Source organism: Macaca mulatta, chromosome 1, assembly GCF_049350105.2.
Source record: "Macaca mulatta isolate MMU2019108-1 chromosome 1, T2T-MMU8v2.0, whole genome shotgun sequence".
In the NCBI taxonomy this organism is placed as follows: Eukaryota; Metazoa; Chordata; class Mammalia; order Primates; family Cercopithecidae; genus Macaca; species Macaca mulatta.
In genome coordinates this window covers 62,285,497-62,304,041 of record NC_133406.1, presented here as the reverse complement: position 1 = coordinate 62,304,041, position 18,545 = coordinate 62,285,497, and the positions used below count along the sequence as shown (strand labels likewise).

The 18,545-nt window shown below is 40.4% G+C and overlaps 1 protein-coding gene across 19 annotated transcripts in view; it reads right to left on the bottom strand.

Annotated features, from left to right (window-relative positions):
• MDM4 (MDM4 regulator of p53) overlaps positions 1-18,545 on the bottom strand; it is a 45,934-nt gene that overhangs the window by 6,094 nt on the left and 21,295 nt on the right. For 8 of the 19 annotated variants that reach the window (XR_013418114.1, XR_013418111.1, XR_013418116.1 and 5 more), the window contains exons 6-11: positions 14,682-14,749; positions 13,870-13,969; positions 9,219-9,379; positions 7,484-7,633; positions 5,286-5,366; positions 2,306-2,720 (exon numbers count right to left, since the gene is read on the bottom strand). Coding sequence is in view for 11 of the 19 variants with exons in the window: in XM_078004337.1 (XP_077860463.1) it covers positions 2,306-2,720; positions 5,286-5,366; positions 7,484-7,633; positions 9,219-9,379; positions 13,870-13,969; positions 14,682-14,749 (975 nt within the window). In the remaining 8 variants the exon portion in view is untranslated. Of the gene's footprint in view, positions 1-105; positions 779-1,927; positions 2,721-5,285; positions 5,367-7,483; positions 7,634-9,218; positions 9,380-13,869; positions 13,970-14,681; positions 14,750-17,640; positions 18,195-18,545 lie in introns of those variants that run through there. The other 11 variants (XM_078004339.1, XM_078004341.1, XR_013418103.1 and 8 more) reach the window with 10 other exon arrangements.

Below are 18,545 nucleotides of genomic sequence, written 5' to 3'. Positions count from 1 at the left end.
ATTACAGACATGAGCCACTATACCAGGCCCACAATTTTTTTTTTTTAAGCTCATCAGCTATTGCTAGTGTTAGTGTATTTTATGTGTGGTCCAAGACAATTCTTCTTCCAATGTGGACCAGGGAAGCCAAAAGATTGGACACTCTTGTCTAAGGCAAGAATTCCAAAAGCATGTTCTGTATAAAACTTGCATAGAGATTCCAGAAACACTTGTTCAAATGCAAATTCCTGGTCCAGATCTCAGGGATCAGTCTCGGGGGGTTTGGGCATTTTTAACAAGCAACCCTCGTGATTTTTACGATCCTTAAGTTTGACAGTTCTAGGGCCTTGGTCTCCAAAATGACACATGCATACCCTTGAGAATACACCAACATTTTCCCACGGGGTAAGGATACATGCATAACTCTATGGAAACCAACTTAAAGATGGTGCAAGCAGCTCCAGAGGCACTAAACAAAAGGATAAAAAAAAAATCTAAATGACTCCTAAGAGGCAAAGAGGGTAGGGGGCAGCAGCTCAGGACTATAATCCTAGCACTTTGAGAGGCTGAGGCAGGAGAGTTGCTTGAGGCTAGGAGTTTGGGACCAGCCTGGGCAGCATGGCAAAATGCTATCTGTACAAAAAATACAAAAATCAGCTGGGCATGGTGCCACGCACCTATAGTCCCAGCTACTTGGGAGGCTTCAGTGGGAGGACTGCTTGGATCTGGGAGGTCGAGGCTGCAGTGAACTGTGATTGTGCGAGTGCACTCCAGCCTAGGCGACAGAGCAAGATCCTGTCTAGAAAGGAAAAAAAAAAAAAAAAAAGGAACTGATCCTTCTGAAGGCTGCGCTGGAGAAGTATGTTTGTGCATTTATCTGAATGAAAACCAAGACATGTTCTGACTGAAGTTAAGTCTGATTTGGCTAATTAAACTGAGAACAGGCTTTGCCAGTTTATATGACAGGACTTTTTCTATAATCAGCTAAATCTGCCCCAGGGCTTTCATAAAAATATCTTTAAGCCAAGCATAGTGGCTTATGGCTATAAGCCCAATACTTTGGGAGGCTGAGGCAGGGGAATCACTTAAACCCAAGAGTTCGAGACCAGCCTGGGCAACATAATGAGACGCTGTCTACAAATTTTTTTATTTAACTGGGTGAGACAGTAAATGCCTGTGAGGGAAGCTGAAGCTGGAGATCACTTGAGCCCAGGAGGTGAGCCATGTTTGCACCACTGTACTCCAGCTTGGATGACAAAGTGAGACCCTGTCTCTCAAAAAAAAAAAAAAAAAAAAACCTTAAAGCACATATATAATATGCAATATGTTGGATAGTATATCCTTTGTAAGTACTTAAATTTCAAAAATTTAGATGTCGGATTAAAGTCTTGCAAAAGGGCCAGACTAGGTGGCTCATGACTATAATCTCAGCACTTTGGAAGGCTGAGGCGGAAGGATTGTTTGAGCCCAGGAGTTCGAGACCAGCCTGGGCAACACAGTGGGACTTCATCTCCACAAAAAATTAGCCAGTGTGGTTATGCTAGTCTACAGTCTCAGCTATTCAGGAGGCTGAAGTGGGAAGACCACTTATTCCCAGGAGACCAAGGCTGCAGTGAGCCATGATCATACCACTGCACTGCACTTCAGCCTGGGAGACAGAACAAGACAGACCCTGTCACCCCACACCTCCCCTATATCCTCGAAAAAAAAAGTGCAAAAAAAACCGAATCTAGGGTGAGAGCCTTGAAATAGCTGAAGGTCTGAAAAGGGGCAGAAGGGAGTATTTTGGGGTGACAGAAACATTCTATTGCTTTTTTTGGGTGGTTACTCAGATTTCTACAACTCGTTACAAGGAAACACCTTATCATGTTAATTATACCTCAACACTGTAAATGTGCATGGAAGAAATCTCTTGTTTTTCAAGAGTTTTTCTTTTGGGTTCACCTACCTATGTACCTGACTGCTGCATAAAGTAATCCACGGCACTTCATAATTTGACTAATCAGATTACTTCTGTTCTTCATTGTTAGCTCCAGTATTTTTCCTACAGCTACCTCGGATTTTGATGCCTAAGAACATTCTGACAGGTAGGAAATAAAATTAAATAAAGGACTGATTTTCAAACAATGTGTAAGTGAATTGAAGAAACGCATTTTTATGTTCTACTACCATTATGCTATAAAAACCTTAATAACCAGCTGAATCTCTTTCTTGCAAATAGGGCATGAAGCCCCAGCCTTCTTTAGTCTTCTGGCACAGTGAAAACAAGTGACAAGATGGCCCGTCCTCCCATGAATAATGTTCCCGTCTCGTGGTCTTTTCTCACATAAGCTACACGGCTTCAAGAGGTTCTGGCAATCCTCCATGTTTTCTGTATCTGTTCTCTGTTCAGAAAGGTTATCTAACTGTTCTCCCGTGCTTGAGATGGTCTCTTGGCTTTCAGAACTGTGAGCCAAATCCAAGAATTCCACCGAGTTGCAAGGATCAAAAAGTTTGGAGTTTTCTTTCTTTATATACACATCTTTAGGCCTAACGACAGGAGCCGAAATGGTTCTTCGACAATCAGGGACATCATTTCCTTCATTTTCCTTTTCAGGTATGGCAGTGATATCAGATGTGGAGAGAGAATGGGTTAACTTTGAACAATCTGAATACCAATCCTTCCTCAAGGCCCAACAACGAAAACAGTACCTCTTGCTTGGAGAGTTAAATTTCTTGCATTCAGTACACTGCCACTCGTCCTACAAAGACAAGCGAAGCCAATTAATACTCAGGGGGTTAATATGATGCTGAGAAAAAGGAAAGGAGGCCAAATTCATTCACATCCTCTCACTAAGCTATTTCACACCAGTGATCTAGCCTAGGATTTGAACAAATTCTATAGCCACATGAAGGAAAGTCTTTGGAAGTTTTACACCAATAGTGCCACAACTGCTATATTCGAGCCAAAATCTGATATAGCTATCTTTTTTTTTTTTTTTTTTTGAGACGGAGTCTTGCTCTGTCGCCCAGGCTGGAGTGCAGTGGCCGGATCTCAGCTCACTGCAAGCTCCGCCTCCTGGGTTTACGCCATTCTCCTGCCTCAGCCTCCCGAGTAGCTGGGACTACAGGCGCCCGCCACCTCGCCCGGCTAGTGTTTTTTGTATTTTTTAGTAGAGACGGGGTTTCACCGGGTTAGCCAGGATGGTCTCGATCTCCTGACCTCGTGATCCGCCCGACTCGGCCTCCCAAAGTGCTGGGATTACAGGCTTGAGCCACCGCGCCCGGCCTGATATAGCTATCTTTAAGAAAGTTAAATTATTCTGGCTTTCTACCTCATCTCAGTGAAATTTACATTGTCTGCTGTACCTTATGGGCTTCTTTGGAGTTACTTTTTTTTGCACAACTTACTCCTTTATCGGGCAAGAGGCTGAAGAACGAAGACTGTCATTGTTTTCTACACTAATAGCAAGTATTATAAAATTTGGCAAAAAAGACAGCTAAAACAGATGAGATTTGAAAACTACTAAATTTACTCATGCACTCTCATTGTACCCAGGATTATAGGTATAATTGCATGCCTAAATCATGCCCTCTGAAAAATAAATGTTCTTGTCCTTGAATGTCAAGTAATTTTTCCCTACTTTTCCATATTCAAATTAGGAGATACTAGATCTCAATCAATTTTAAATGCTTTGCTTAATTCAAAAATAGCTACAAAACAAGTAAGAATATTTAATGTAAGAACAAGTAAGAATATTTAATGTGGTTAACTGCCTGGCTTTGACAGGATCAATGATTTCACATAAGCTGAACTTGATTACTTTCAGGTCAAAGGCCAAGCACTTTAAGTCTAGAAGTCATAACTCAATTGTCCAGACTGAGAGGCCAGGGCACAACCATGTGTTAAACTGACTCCAGACGGCCTCAAAACACTCTTGCCAGTCTAAGATCTTCCAATCTCATTTAAAATGCTATACAGATAATCCAAGGAACTTCGTAAAGATTTGGAATTCGTGACTGATGGTGTGCCATAGTTTAAATTACACCACTTTTTCTTAGTAGGACATAAAATAGGGCTTATTAAATTCAATGGCATCTTTGATTTGATGAAATACAGTCCATTTGCTTAATAGGTTTTCTGTGCCCAAGTAGTCACAGAAGTCTGATTAAGATGGAAACATGGCCAGGAGTGGTGGCTCATGCCTGTAACCCCAGCACTTTGGGAGGCCAAGGCAGGCGGATCACCTGAGGTCAGAAGTTCGAGACCAGCCTGACCAACATGGAGATCCTCATCTCTACTAAAAATACAAAATTAGCCGGGCGTGGTAGCACATGCCTGTAATCTCAGCTACTCGGGAGGCTGAGGCAGGAGAATCACTTGCACCTGGAAGGCGGAGGTTGCAGTGAGCCGAGATTGTGCCATTGCACTCCAACCTTGGCAACAAGAGTGAAACTCCATCTCAAAAAAACAGATGGAAACTTTTATCTCTGTTATTTGTATTATGGTCAAGAACACTTACTGGACCAATATATTTCACTTTATTACTAAGCTACACACAGATAATGGGCAATGAACTACCATAATGGTCAACAGTGGTGTGGTGGGATTAGGGGAAGGATCAACACCAGCAACAACCTAAAAATGTTTCTCTTTTCAAGCAGTAAAATGTAAAATCCCCTTCTTACCCTTCCTCCACCAACCTTTTTCCCATAGTGTGTTACCTGTGGCAAGGCTAAAAGAAACATGGGGAAATAGCAAGAAAAAAGCAAGGTATACATTTGGGTCTAGACTTCAGTTGTCAACTAATGACAAATCCATCCCTATTAACCTAAGAGCGGAATATCAAATCTTCTTTAATAGTCCTCCATTAATACTAATCTGTGTGGAAATGAAGCTGTTTTCCATCTGCTTCTTTTTAAGAAAACAATGACAATATTATTTTTATACTCAACAAACAATTTTAGATAGCCTATGGGTCTGTCTTTGGATTGCAGAGAGGTGTTGAGTCAGGGAAAGCAGGGCAGGACTATTTTGAATAACTTTGTGTCTCCAAAGAGATTTGATGGCAGGGAGAAAGGCACACAGAGGCATTTATCTCATCCTTTTCAAGGTAGGGAGAGGTTAAGATCAAATTATCCCTTTCTCTTCTTAAGTTCTAATAAAAACCTCTTAAAAGACATAAAGAAATCATCACTACTTAGCAACTATGCAAGGGAGACAGAAATGGGGGGAAAAGCAGCACTCTTCAACACAAATGAACTGCTGGGATTACATCATCTGAAGATGGGGCTGGTGCAAAATAGCTTTAGCTAGAGATTCATACCTCAGAGGTAACTTCTACATCAGTATCATCACTTAAGGACTTAGAGTCTTCAAGGTCATCATTTTTTCCCATTTCAATCACCTGTGAAGGCAAAAATCTCATTAGTAATGTTTACTTGTTTCAGATGAAGCTAATTACCTAAAAGCAAAAAAGACAACTGCTTCAATTTAAAACTCACATTCTGCTCCTATCTCTAGCACTTAAGGAGACAGCTTAAATGCAAGACCAAACACATTATTCTGTACATCTAGTTGGCATTTCAGTAGTAGCACAAACGAGAGAAAAGCACCCAGAAGGGTTACCAAATAAATTTTGCATTCAGAAGAGAGAAGATGCCCGTATTTATGACTTTAGAGAAAATAGCTGGGCATGGTGGCTATTTTACAGCCAGGTTCCTATAATTTCAGCACTTTGGGAGGCCAAGGCAGGAGGATCTCTTGAGCCCAGGAGTTTGAAACTGGCCTAGGCAAGAAAGCAAGACCCTGTCTCTACAAAAAATTTAAAAAATTAGCCAGGTGTGGTGGTGCACACCTGTAGTCCCAGCTACTTCGGGGCTGAGACAAGAGAACTGCTTGAACCCAAGAGTTCCAGCTTGCAGTAAGCTATGATCTCACCACTGCACTCCAGCCTGGGTGACAGAGTAAGAGCTTGTCTCTAAAACAATTTAAAAATAAATAAATAAATAAATAACTTCAGAGTAGAAAAGCTCCAAATTGTTAAACATGAAAATTTTTATCCAAGCAGACAGGAAAAATGAAACAAAATATTTTAAAATTTTACTTTTCACATTCAAAAGTAAAACCAGTTATGTGATACTCTGGTGTCCTATAAAAACATGCCCATATAAACAGAAACAAACAAAAAAAGTCCATTTCAAAAGTGAGGAGTGTTCTTAATTTTAAAATTTAGAATTTAAAAATTTAAAGCCCTAGTTTTGTGGTCCAATAAAAGGAATAAAACCAATTATGAAACCATTATGAACCTCTGTACAGCAACCTTCTCAAAAATGGTCAAGTATTTTAAGTCCCATCTGTCTCTATAAAAGTTTCCCAGGCCAGGTATGGTTGCACATGCCTGTGACCCCAACTACTTGGGAGGCTGAAGTGGAAGAACCACTTGAGCTAAGAAGTTTAAGACCAGGTTGGGCAAAACAGTGAGATCCCATCTCAAAAATAAATAAAGTTTCCAAATGTCACTTTTGTCTTAATTCAAGCCACCTGCATTCCTTCTAATGCTACCCATATAACTAGTCTAAGAGAACCCAAGCACCATTTGACTACAACGAATATACTAGGGTATCCTTCAGGAACTCAAAATTCCTATGAAAATCCCTTAAATAAATAAAAAAGATGACCCAATTTAGGTTTGGTTTTCTTTGCTGTATTTATTCAATGGATGTTTACCAGCACTCTTCTACATCCTGGCCACTGGATCTCCTCCCCAATTTCTTCTGAGTCTTGAGCAAGTTGCCTATATGACTCTTCATCTGTACATGAGTACACACTATATGTATGAGTACTTCATGAGTACATACCATATGTACTCAGAGTTCAATCTCCCCTCTTTTCTACTATTTTAACTCTAAAATAGCTACAAAGAAATAATCTTATCTTTCCATTTAGGTATAAAATGGCTATGGAAGCTATCAAGATTTCCAAGAAATAAGTTTTCTCCTACAGACTGCTGTTCATTTAGAACAGAGATGTCCAATCTTTTGGCTTCCCTGGGTCGCACTGGAAGAATTGTCTTGGGTCACACATAAAATACACTAACACTAATGACAACTGATGGGCTAAAAGGAAAAAAAAAATCACAAGAAAACTCAGAATGTTTTTAAAAAGTTTATGAATTTGTGTTGATTGAAAGCTGTTCTGGGCCGCATGTGGTTCACAGGCTGTGGGTTGGACAAGCTTGATTAGCACCTTACCTTGTTAGCAAAGGGAGAAAAAAGATAGCTAGTTGCTATAAGCAGGGGAAAAAAAGAATAGCTTACTGCTTTTGACTAAGTAGGGGCTTTTAAGGCAGCCCTGGTTAACTTAACACTTAATGTGAATCTTAAAATTGCACTGAAAAATTAATTAAAGTTAAAAAGGGGGATTATGTAAGCAATCTGTTGTACAAAGAGATACAAAGAGATCTGAACAGATTATACTATGAGCACACAAACAGAATCAACATGGAATTTTTCCACAACATACCTTTTTGTCGCTTACTTTCCCTACTTCTTCACTTGTTTGTTCAGTATCACCAGCTTCAACTTTTATTCCAACACCTAACTGCTCTGATACTGACTCATTCAAAAACCACAAGTCATCTGTAGTATCTGAAACAATGGCAGTACCCACATCCTAACAGAAAAAAACAAACATGAGTTTCTGTATTCAGAGGTTTATCAGACATGTTGAAACAACACAAATGAACCCAAAACTCAATGTTGTCACACTACATCGCCAAAGAACATCTTGCCTTTATTCAGTGGACATGTATTCATTCAACACATATCTACTTGACACCTACTATGGATAAACTAATGGATGGATATAATGCCAGGCATGGACTTTCCTCTTTTAACACTCAATCAGGTATAACACCTGAGAAACAGTTCTGAAAAGTTTAAAAGGTAAGGACTTGTAGTTGCTCAAGTAAATAGAATCTGTTCCCTAAATTCCCTTCTACAGGTGACACTCTAAGAAGCTAGAAAACATTCCATTAGTTCTGAAATACTCTTTCCCTCAAAATGTCAAGGATGCTTATTAAAGAAATATGAGAAATACTGATGGTCACCCAAACCTTTTGTCCTGACACTTTCTGAACTCCATATAGAACTTTCTTTCTGCATTCATCTATGAGTATTTCATGACATGCTTTTCTACAACATTCATAAGAGACAATTTATTATTTTGCCACTGTTATATATTCATTCATTTATTAAACAAATACTCACTGAATACCTATTATGTGCCACATACTGTTCTAGGTACTAGGTAATGGAAAAAGTGGTGAACAATACAAAAGCTCTGGCCTTACACTTCAGTGGTAAACACACAACACACATATAAAATATAGCAATATTTTTACAAAGTGAGAAGTGCTATGGAGAATAAAATAGGATAAAAGAGAAGAGTGGCTAGAGAGGAGGCTATTTTAACTAGGGGATGGTTTTGCAGGGCCACCACCTATAACTACACAGCTCCAAAACAAAAAGTGAATGGAACCTACTGGAACTGTGTAACGTAATAGCCTTAGGGGCCAGGAATGACCTCTTTGAAGAAATTACATTTGAATTGAGTCCTAACTCATGAGAAGGCAAAGAAATAATATGGAGGAAGAGAGTTCCAGAAAGAGTAAAGAACAAACTTAAGGTGCCTGAGGAAGGAAGGAATTTTGGGCTACAGGGTCAGAAAGGAGCCTGGTATATCCAAAACACATGTAGTGAACAAGAAGAATGACAGGAAGTGAGGAAGGAGGGGGCTGAATCAGTTATTACTATAGTAAAACAGGCACATGCCACCACGCCTGGCTAATTTTTTATTTTTTGTAAAGATGGCATCTATGTTGCCCAGGCTGGTCTCAAACTTCTGGGCTCAAGCAATCCTCCTGTCTCGGCCTCCCAGTGTTATAGGCTGAGACTCCCAGAGATTACAGGCATGAGCCACTACGCACAGCCAAAAGCTCCATTTTGAAATTGTTCAATGTCAAATCCTCTAAGTAGAGCTGTTAGTTAAACAGGCATCTGGAAACTGAAGTTGGGCATTTAGGGAAGAGGTAAGGACTAGAGATACAGATTTGGGTATCACATGCATACAGATGGTATTTAACGCTATAGGAGTAAATAAGAATTCTTAGAGAATATAATGTGTGGTCAAGAGTAACCAAGAATGTTACCCTTTCAAAAGAAAAAAAAAAACACTCCCCTTCAAATGTGAAATTTACCTGATTTGTTTGTAAATCAGTTGAGCCATTACTTCTAGGTGTATAGTTGCTTCTCAAGTTTCCTAAAAACCACCAAGGCAGGCCAGCTACATCCCACTCCTCAAATCCAAGGTCCAGCCTAGATGTCTCATCTTGGGTTAAATTTTCAATTAAGTCTCCATCTGTAGAAGTCAAATGAAAAGGATGATAACTATGCACAATACATAATAACCAAGACTACCTTTAAAATACTTAAAACTTCTTTATCAAACAGGTAAAAAGAAATTCCTGTTCTAAGAAAGAAAGAACCAGAAATCAAGTATCTGTCTTAGTGGTAGAGCTCAAATCTTCTCCCTTGTTTAGGCTTCATTAGCAAGTAATGACACTACAAGTAGATCATCGTTTATCAAGTCTAAACTCTAAAAGCATTGTCTTCTATGAGAAGACAGGAAAAAAAAAAAGACTCTAAAAGCATCTGAACAATGACCTTGTTCTAAAAGAATTCCTAAATGGTCATTTACTGGCATTTTAAACACTCCTACCATGTATAAACTACAGAATTACTTGCTCTAGTACATAGTGCCTGATAATAGTTTGATTAATAGCAATGCAAATGATGGTAACATAGTGGTTTAACCCTTAAGATCAAAGCAAGGCAATACAAACCATAATAGGCGATCACAAGGTTGTCCAGGCCATCTCACTGATACCACATATTCTGGGTCATTTCTCAATAATTCGTATGTTTTAGTGGGTAACAACCACTATAAAATACTAAACTCTAGGTTGTCCAAACACGTACATACACCCTTGCTGGATCAATGGGCTCTTAGAGCTAAGTATCTAGACGTACCACAAATACTAAGACCCCACATTATTTCAAGTAAAAGATCTCACGTTGTACATCTGAATGACACTGAGGGCTGCTAATAACATAAGTCTGTTGTTATCACATGATATTCTTTTCTTTCCCAGACTCCAGTCTTTTGTTGTGCTCTGCTGCTCCTTTCTTACTTTCTCATTCTCTTCTACGTCTTCCCAATACATCAGGCCTGCCCAAAGCAACCATGGGCATTAATGTGTGCTGAAGTACATATGGTGAAAGAATTTCTGCAATACGTGGGTCCTTGCCAGAACATAAGGTTACCCTATTTACTTATAAATTATGTCAATATTGCTGACTAAAAGGCTTATCTGTGGCCAGGGAAACTTCAATTATGTTTCTACTTATTCATTATTGAAAATATCAGAAACCAAATTCTTGAAATGGTCCATATTAAAGTTATTCTTCCCTACTCGAGCTCTACAACTTATGAAGGAAATGAAAACAGGTCATTCTTTCCACAAATAAAAATTCTGTCCCTTCTACTGATAGGTCTTCCTGAAAAATACTATTATTTATTCTCAAATTTTCATCACAAACTACATATCCCCCCTTCAATTGGCTATTCTTATACCTGCCCTTGCCCCCAACTTTTTTTTGAGACAGGGTGCCACTTTGTTGCCCAGGCTGGAGTGCTGCGACATGATATTGATTCACTGCAACCTCCGTTCACTGCAATCTCCACCTCTTGGGCTCAAGTGATCCTTCCATCTCAGCCTCCTGAGTGGCTGGGACCACTGGTGCACACCATCGTGCCCAGCTAATTTTTCACTGGGCTAATTTTTTGTAGAGACGAGATCTCGTTATGTTACCCAAGCTGGTCTCAAACTCCTGAGCTCAAGTAATCCTCCTGCCTCGGCCTCCCAAAGTGCTGGGATTACAGGCACGAGCTACCATGCCCAGCCTTGATTTTCTAACAGTGCCCAGCCATGTTCTTATAAATCTTAAAATTGCCTTTTGAGTATAAAATAAGCAAGGATTTGCATTAAGGAATAAAATTACACATTTAATATCATATAGACTGGAATAGTTACAAAGTAGGCAGACCAAAATTCAGTTTATGCTCAAATGAAATGTAAAGAAAACAATCTAGCACGATAAACTTATTCAAATTAAATTTAAGCTTTTAAAATAACTTCAGCAGCCAAAGTTTCTCGGATATAACCAGAGGCTTAACCTGCCATTGTTCCACATGCCTAGACTAGAAGCCATCATGCCATAAAATGACTCTGGGGAATTTATGATTTTACACATCTTCGCCAAAAGAAAAACAAAAACAAAAAACTAATTTTAGAAAATGTTTGTTTGTTTTTTGAGACGAAGTCTTGCTCTTGTCCCCCAGGCTGGAGCGCAATGGTGTGATCTCAGCTCTGCAACCTCTGCCTCCCAAGTTCAAGCAATTCTCCTGCCTCAGCCTCCCAAGTAGCTGGGATTACAGGCGCCTGCCACCATGTCTGGCTAATTTTTATATTTTTAATAGAGACAGGGTTTCACCATGGTGGCCAGGCTGGTCTCGAACTCCTGCCCTCAGGTGATCTGCCCGCCTCAGCATCCCAAAGTGCTAGAATTACAGGCATGAGCCACTGCGCCCAGCCTAGAAAGTGTTTTTTAAAGTAGAATTTTGGGGAAAATATGGATTAACTCATTAGCCTGATCACAGCATATCTAATGGAATGGCAAAGATCTGGTGACCACCATCCAAGGGCAAAACAATTTTTTCTGGATTTGGAATATCTGCATATATATAATGAGATATCCTGGGGATGGCAGCTAAGTTTTCTTTTCTTTTTCTTTTCTTTTTTTTTTTTTTGTTTTGAGACAGAGTCTCGCTCTGTCGCCCAGACTGGAGTGCAGTGGCGCGATCTCAGTTCACTGCAAGCTCCGCCTCTCGAGTTCCCACCATTCTCCTGCCTCAGACTCCTGAGTAGCTGGGACTACAGGCGCCCGCCACAAAGTCCAGCTAATTTTTTGTATTTTTTTTAGTAGAGACGGGGTTTCACCATGTTAGCCAGGATGGTCTCGATCTCCTGACCTTGTGATCCACCCGCCTCAGCCTCCCAAAGTGCTGGTATTACAGGTGTGAGCCACCGCGCCCGGCCAACGGGACCCAAGTTTTCATGCACACCTTGTACACATAGCCTGAAGGTAGTTTTATATAATATTTTAAATAATTCTGTGCATGAAACAAAGTTTTCACTGCAACCTGTCACATGAGGTCAGGTGTTAAATTTTCTACTTGTCGTGTCATGTGAAAAAGTTTTCAGAGGCTGGGTGTGGTGGCTCATGCCTGTAATCCCAGCACTTTGGGAGGCCAAGGCGGGTGGATCACGAGGTCATGAGACCAACCCATCCTGGCCAACATGGTAAAACCCTGTCTCTACTAAGAACACAAAAATTAGCTGGGCATAGTGGTGCACGCATGTAATCCCAGCTACTTAGGAGGCTGAGGCAGGAGAATCACTTAAACACGGGAGGTGGAGGCTGCAGTGAACTGAGATTGCGCCACTGCATTCCAGCCTGGTGACAAGAGCAAGACTCTGTCTCACAAAAAAAAAAAAAAAAGTTTTCAGATTTTGGATGCTCATCTTATTCTAAGATCCTTTGAAAGGGTCTTGCACCATCCTAGTACTCATGGGTTGCTAAAAGAGCATTGCCATCTTTCAAACTGAGAATGCTCAACATTTCAAATTTAGAATGCTCAACTTATACCAGGCTTCTTAGATCTCATTCTTGGCTTTGTGATTAAGTATATTATGTCATCTTTGCAAACTTCAAAATGTGTAAAAGTTGGGCCAGGTGCAGTGGCTCGCGCCTTTAATCCCAGCACTTTAGGAGGCTGAGGCAGATAGATCATTTGAGGCCAGGAGTTTGAGACCAGCTTGGCCAACATCGCAAAACCCCAAAATTAGCCAGGCATGGTAGTGTGCGCCTGTAATCCCAGCACTTTGGGAGGCCGAGGCGGGCAGATCACCTGAGGTTGGGAGTTGGAGACCAGTCTGACCAACATGGGGAAACCCCGTCTCTACTAAAAATACAAAATTAGCCAGGCGTGGTGGCACACGCCTGTAATCCCAGCTACTCCAGAGGCTAAGGCAGGAGAATTCACTTGAACCTGGGGGGCGGAGGCTGCGGTGAGCTGAAATCACGCCATTGCACTCAGCCTGTGCAACAAGAGCGAGACTCCGTCTCAAAATAAATAAATAAATAAATAAATAAATAAATAAATAAATAGCTGGGAGTGGTGGCACACACTCGTAATCTCAGCTACTCAGGAGGCTGAGGCACAAGAATCACTTGAACCAGGGAGGTGGAGGTTGTAGTGAGCTGAGATGGCACTGCTGCACTCCAACCTGCACGACCCAGTGAGACTCTGACTCAAAAAAAAGTATGAAAATTAGCCTTTGCCTCAGGTAGACAAATCAAAATAAAAATTCCAACCAAATCATATACATACAAGAATACTAAGATTGAAAAGTCTAAGGCAGCTGAATTCATGTATATAGAAAATTCACCTGGTGGCAAATCAATAAATGTATGGCTATTTTCTAGTAACACGCTAGCTCATGGAAGGGTCTCGCACCATCCTAGTACTCATGGGTTGCTAAAAGAGCACTACCATCTTCAAAGCTAACAATGGTAGTAACTAGGCTGATAAAACGGTTTTCAGTAAAGGATGAGAAATGATGACATATGCCTCTCCTACTTCACATACGGAGAGATTAAAAAAAAAAAAAGGTTGGGTGAAGAGGAAGAGAACAAAAGTCCATATAGCCTTAATCCAAAACATACCTTCTCTAGAATTTCTGCATTTATGCTCTGAGGTAGGCAGTGTGGGGATATCGTCTTCTGTAGTTCTTTTCCTGGAAGTGGAACTTTCCTCTGTACTTTGCTGAAAGAAGGGAAAGGTGTCCATCAGTGCAGTAGAAATAACTGAGACCAGGGGATGTAGCAGTTCCATTCTGGCTCACCAGTTAGTGTGCAACACAATGGGTTACACACAAGAAAGAGAACTCAAGTTCACAACAGTCATCATATAAAGGCAACACCTCTCCTCAACCCACTGTGAGCAAAGCTAGAAGAATCCCAAACCTGGGGCGATAAAAAACCTCTACACAAAGGCCAAAATCTACTGTTAAAAACAGGCTATCTGTATAAAGCCTCAAGTCTACTACAAAATTAGGCATAATTCAGAAAACATATGAAACCCTCACATGTACCAAGATGACTATATAAAGTTTCCCCAGGTTTGGGGAAGCTTTAGGAAATGGCCTGACATGAACTTAACTGCAACAAGCCTATTAAAATCTAATAAAGCAATTTCCTCAAACACACACACACAGGTACACACAAACCCAAAGAAAAATGCAACTGGAAGAACTGAAGATCAGAAGTGCTACATCCCAAAGAAAGGTTCAGAGACTGGAACTCTGTTATGGGCAGAACAGAGAAGGTTCACTCTGTCCCTGGTCTGTGAACTCCCAAGAACCTTTCTTATTAAATTCTTACCACATTCAGGGAAAGGTCTTGGGAGTCCAAGATCCATAGGTACAGAGAAGGGGCCACTCTGTACAACAAAAGAAGTCACCGTGTGGTGATTTTACCTTCAGTTGGTCTTGACTTGGAATATCCATACTGTGATCCTGTGCGAGAGCGAGAGTCTGAGCAGCATCTGGATAGCAAGTAAAACAAAAGGAAAACCTTCCCTGGTAATAACCATTCTTTCCACACAAAAAGGACCTCAGCAAACAACCCGGGAGCCAGGTTTAGTCCCTAGAAATGTACTTCTCCATGTTGGCTGGAAAAAGCTCTCATTTGCAAGGGAAAAATCAAAATTGATAAAAATGACAAAGACCAAGATAGGCCATATCCAAAATATATTACCAAAATATAATTGGGAAAAAAAAAAGTGAAAAATAGCTAAAAATGTTCTTCCATATCAAGCTTTTAAATTTTTATATGAAAATTGGCTCCAAGCAGGACACAATGGAGACTATTTTTGTCATCTCTTCCTATATTACCGAATTCACCTAACTCATAAACAACAGCAAAAAAGTGTGTGGCTTTTTAAATTTAATTTTGATTTTCAAGTGTTAAGTCATACAGGGTTATGAGATCTTAAAATCTGGATTTTTCCCCGTTTGCTTCATAAAACAAAAGGATCTTCATCTAAAGCGACATTCTAAGTGTCAAGGATAATTTTATGGTTGAAATTCCCATCACCATCACGTGTATATAAATTAATTTTTTTCATCATCTTATTTTTCCCAGTTACTATAAACATTTCCTAAGAAGCAGCAGCAAATAAAGTTTTTTTCAAGGCCAATAAAAAGAAGCAAGGAAAACAACCCAGTAGAGAGAAATTCTTAGATATTACATTAATCTAAAAGAGAGATGTATTCCAAGGACTTACGAAGAAATTTTTCAAGTAGAACAAAAGACAAAAACTTGGCTACAGGAAAAGATCAAGCTGCAAACAATTTAATAATCTGGACTATTCATTATTTGAGGCTATGTAAATGAGATACACCCAAAATAAGTCTACTGTGGGTCAGGTTCACCAACCACTACCAGATTCAGAGATAAAATATGGAAAATATCATCACCATCCAATAAAGGCTTCTAGAGGAAGGATACAGATCCTACAACTTATCTGTCAATGCAGTTCTACTGAAAAAGCAAACATTTTCAAAATTCTAATTATAAAAAACATTATTTCCAGAAACATTTTTGTAGACAAATGGAGACAATGAAAAGTTTGAGAAATGGCATTTTCTGACCACAGTGATCTTCAAAGCAAAGTTCGATTAACATATAATGCAGATGGAGCAATTTTTTTGTTTGTTTGAGACCGAGTCTTGCTCTGTCACCCTGGCTGGAGAGCAGTGGCACAATCTCAGCTTACTACAATCTCCACCTCCCTGGTTCAAGCGATTCTCCTGCCTGTGCCTCCCAAGTAGCTAGGCTTATAGGTGCTCATTTTTATATTTTTAGTAGAGACAGGGTTTCACCATCTTGGCCAGGCTGGTCTCAAACTCCTGACTTTGTGATCCACCCACCTCAGCCTCCCAAAGTGCTGGGATTACAGGCGTGAGCCACCGCATGCGGCCAGGAGCAATTATTTAATAAAGCAATCCTATTACTGTCATTTATATTTATAAAGCCTTACTAAGGTTAAAACAGTTATAAGCAAAAATAAATTATCTGGGGAAACCACAATATAAAAAAGAAGTTTTAAAACCAGCCGGGTGTGGTGGCTCACACCTGTAATCCCAGAACTTTGGGAGGTCGAGGTGTGTGGATTGCTTGAGCGCAGGAGTTTGAGACCACTCTGGGTAACCCACCAGCCTGGTGAAACCTCATCTCTACTAAAATCACAAAAATTAGCCCGGCGTGGTGGTGTGCACCTGTAATCCCAGCTACTCAGGAGGCTGAGGCAGGAGAATCACTTGAACCCAGGAGGCAGAGGCTGCAGTGAGCTGAGATCACACCACTGCACTCCAGCCTGGTCCACAAAGCAAGACTCAGTCTCAAAAATTAATAAACACACACAAAGTTCATCATATTTATTTCATTTGTATACATGGGAAAATTTAGAGAAATGATTTAGAAAGAACTACCATTTCAGGCTAGGCGCAGTGGTTCACGCCTGTAATTCCAGTACTTTGGGAGGCTGAGGCTGGCGGATCACGAGGTCCAAGGTTAGGAGATCGAGACCATCCTGGCTAACACGGTGAAACCCAGTCTCTACTAAAAATACAAAAAATTAGCCAGGCCTGGTGGCGGGCGCCTGTAGTCCCAGCTACTCAGGAGGCTGAGGCAGGTGAACGGCGTGAACCTGGGAGGCAGAGGCTGCAGTGAGCCGAGATCATGCCACTGCACTCCAGCCTGGGAGACAGAGCAAGACTCCGTCTCAAAAAAAAAAAAAAGGACTACCATTTTAAACAATGTCATCTTCTTGATTAAAATGAAAAGTCTAACCCATCTGCAAAGGTATAAAATAGATTACATGAAAAGCATTTCTCTCATTTGTCCTTTCAAATAAAACACAAGCAACCGAAATCATAAAAATCAACAGAGATGGCCATCCACAAGCACCATAGCAACTGCAAGTAAGAACAGATAACCAATCAGAATTACTTGGGGCAATTTTCTGGTTTTGATCATCACACTATTATCACGTAAGATGTTACCATCTGGGGACTCTGGATAAAGGGTATAGGGAAACTCTATGCAATACTTTCGCAACTTTATTAAATCTGAAATATTTTCAAAACGATAAGTTAAAGAATAAAAATGGGCCAGGCATGGTGGCTCATGCCTGTCATCCCAACACTTTGGGAGGCCGAAGAAGGGGTATCGCTTGAGTCCTGGAGTTCAAGACCAGCCTAGGCAACAAGGGGAAAACCTGTACTTACAAAAAAATATACAAAAAAACTAGCCATGTGTGGTGGCATACTCCTGTAGTCCCAGCTACTGGGGAGGCTGAGGTGGGAGGATTGCTTGCGCCACAGAGGCACAGGCTGCAGTGAGCCGAGATCTTGCCACTGCACTCTAGTCTGAGCAACAGAGAGATCCTGTCTCAAACAAAACAAAACCAACAACAAAATATTCTTTATATGGCATGTTAAACTCTGCAGAGAAAGTACAAGAAAGGAAACGAGAGGAAAAAAGGGAGAATTATATTCAGAGAACAGATGAATCCGAAAACAAATTTTACTGAAAAAGTAGATCAGCAATTATAAAATCCTCCATGTATTTCAAACCTTTAGTGACTATCCCAGGAAAGCCATGCTATTTCACAAGTGACTGAATTTCAATAAAGCTGCCATATCATTTGCAAGATCTTCACTCTCAAATTTACAGCTATATAAAGTGGGCAAATGACTCAATGAGACTAACAGGCTTCAAAATTCAGTAACTTCAAAATCATATTTCAGTATGACAGCAACGTCTCTTTCTCTGCCTTTAAAGAATAAATCTTTATTAGGAATTGATTTAGGTCTGGGCGTGGTGGCTCATGCCTGTAATCCCACCACCTTGGGAGGCCGAAGTGGAAGAATCACTTGAGGCCAGGAGTTCAAGACCAGTCTGGGCAACATAGCAAGACCCCATTTCTACAAAAAAAAAAAAAAAAATTAGCCAGGTGCAGTGCAGTGCCATGCACCTATAGTCCTAGCTATTTGGGAGGCTGAGACAGGAAGATGACTTAAGCCCAGGAGGTAGAGGCTGCAGTGAACTATGATTGCACCACTGCATTCCAGCCTGAGCGACACAGCAAGTCTCCCTGCATTAAAAAAAAAAAAAAAAAAGATGAAAGAAAAGAAAGAAAGAAAAAGATAAAAAGGCATGGATTCTTCTCAACCTACTTATTTCAATAAACTATCAAAAGACAGTCAATCTTGGACAAGTGCAGTGGTTCACACCTATAATCCCAGGATTCTGGGAGGCCAAAGTGGGTGGATTGC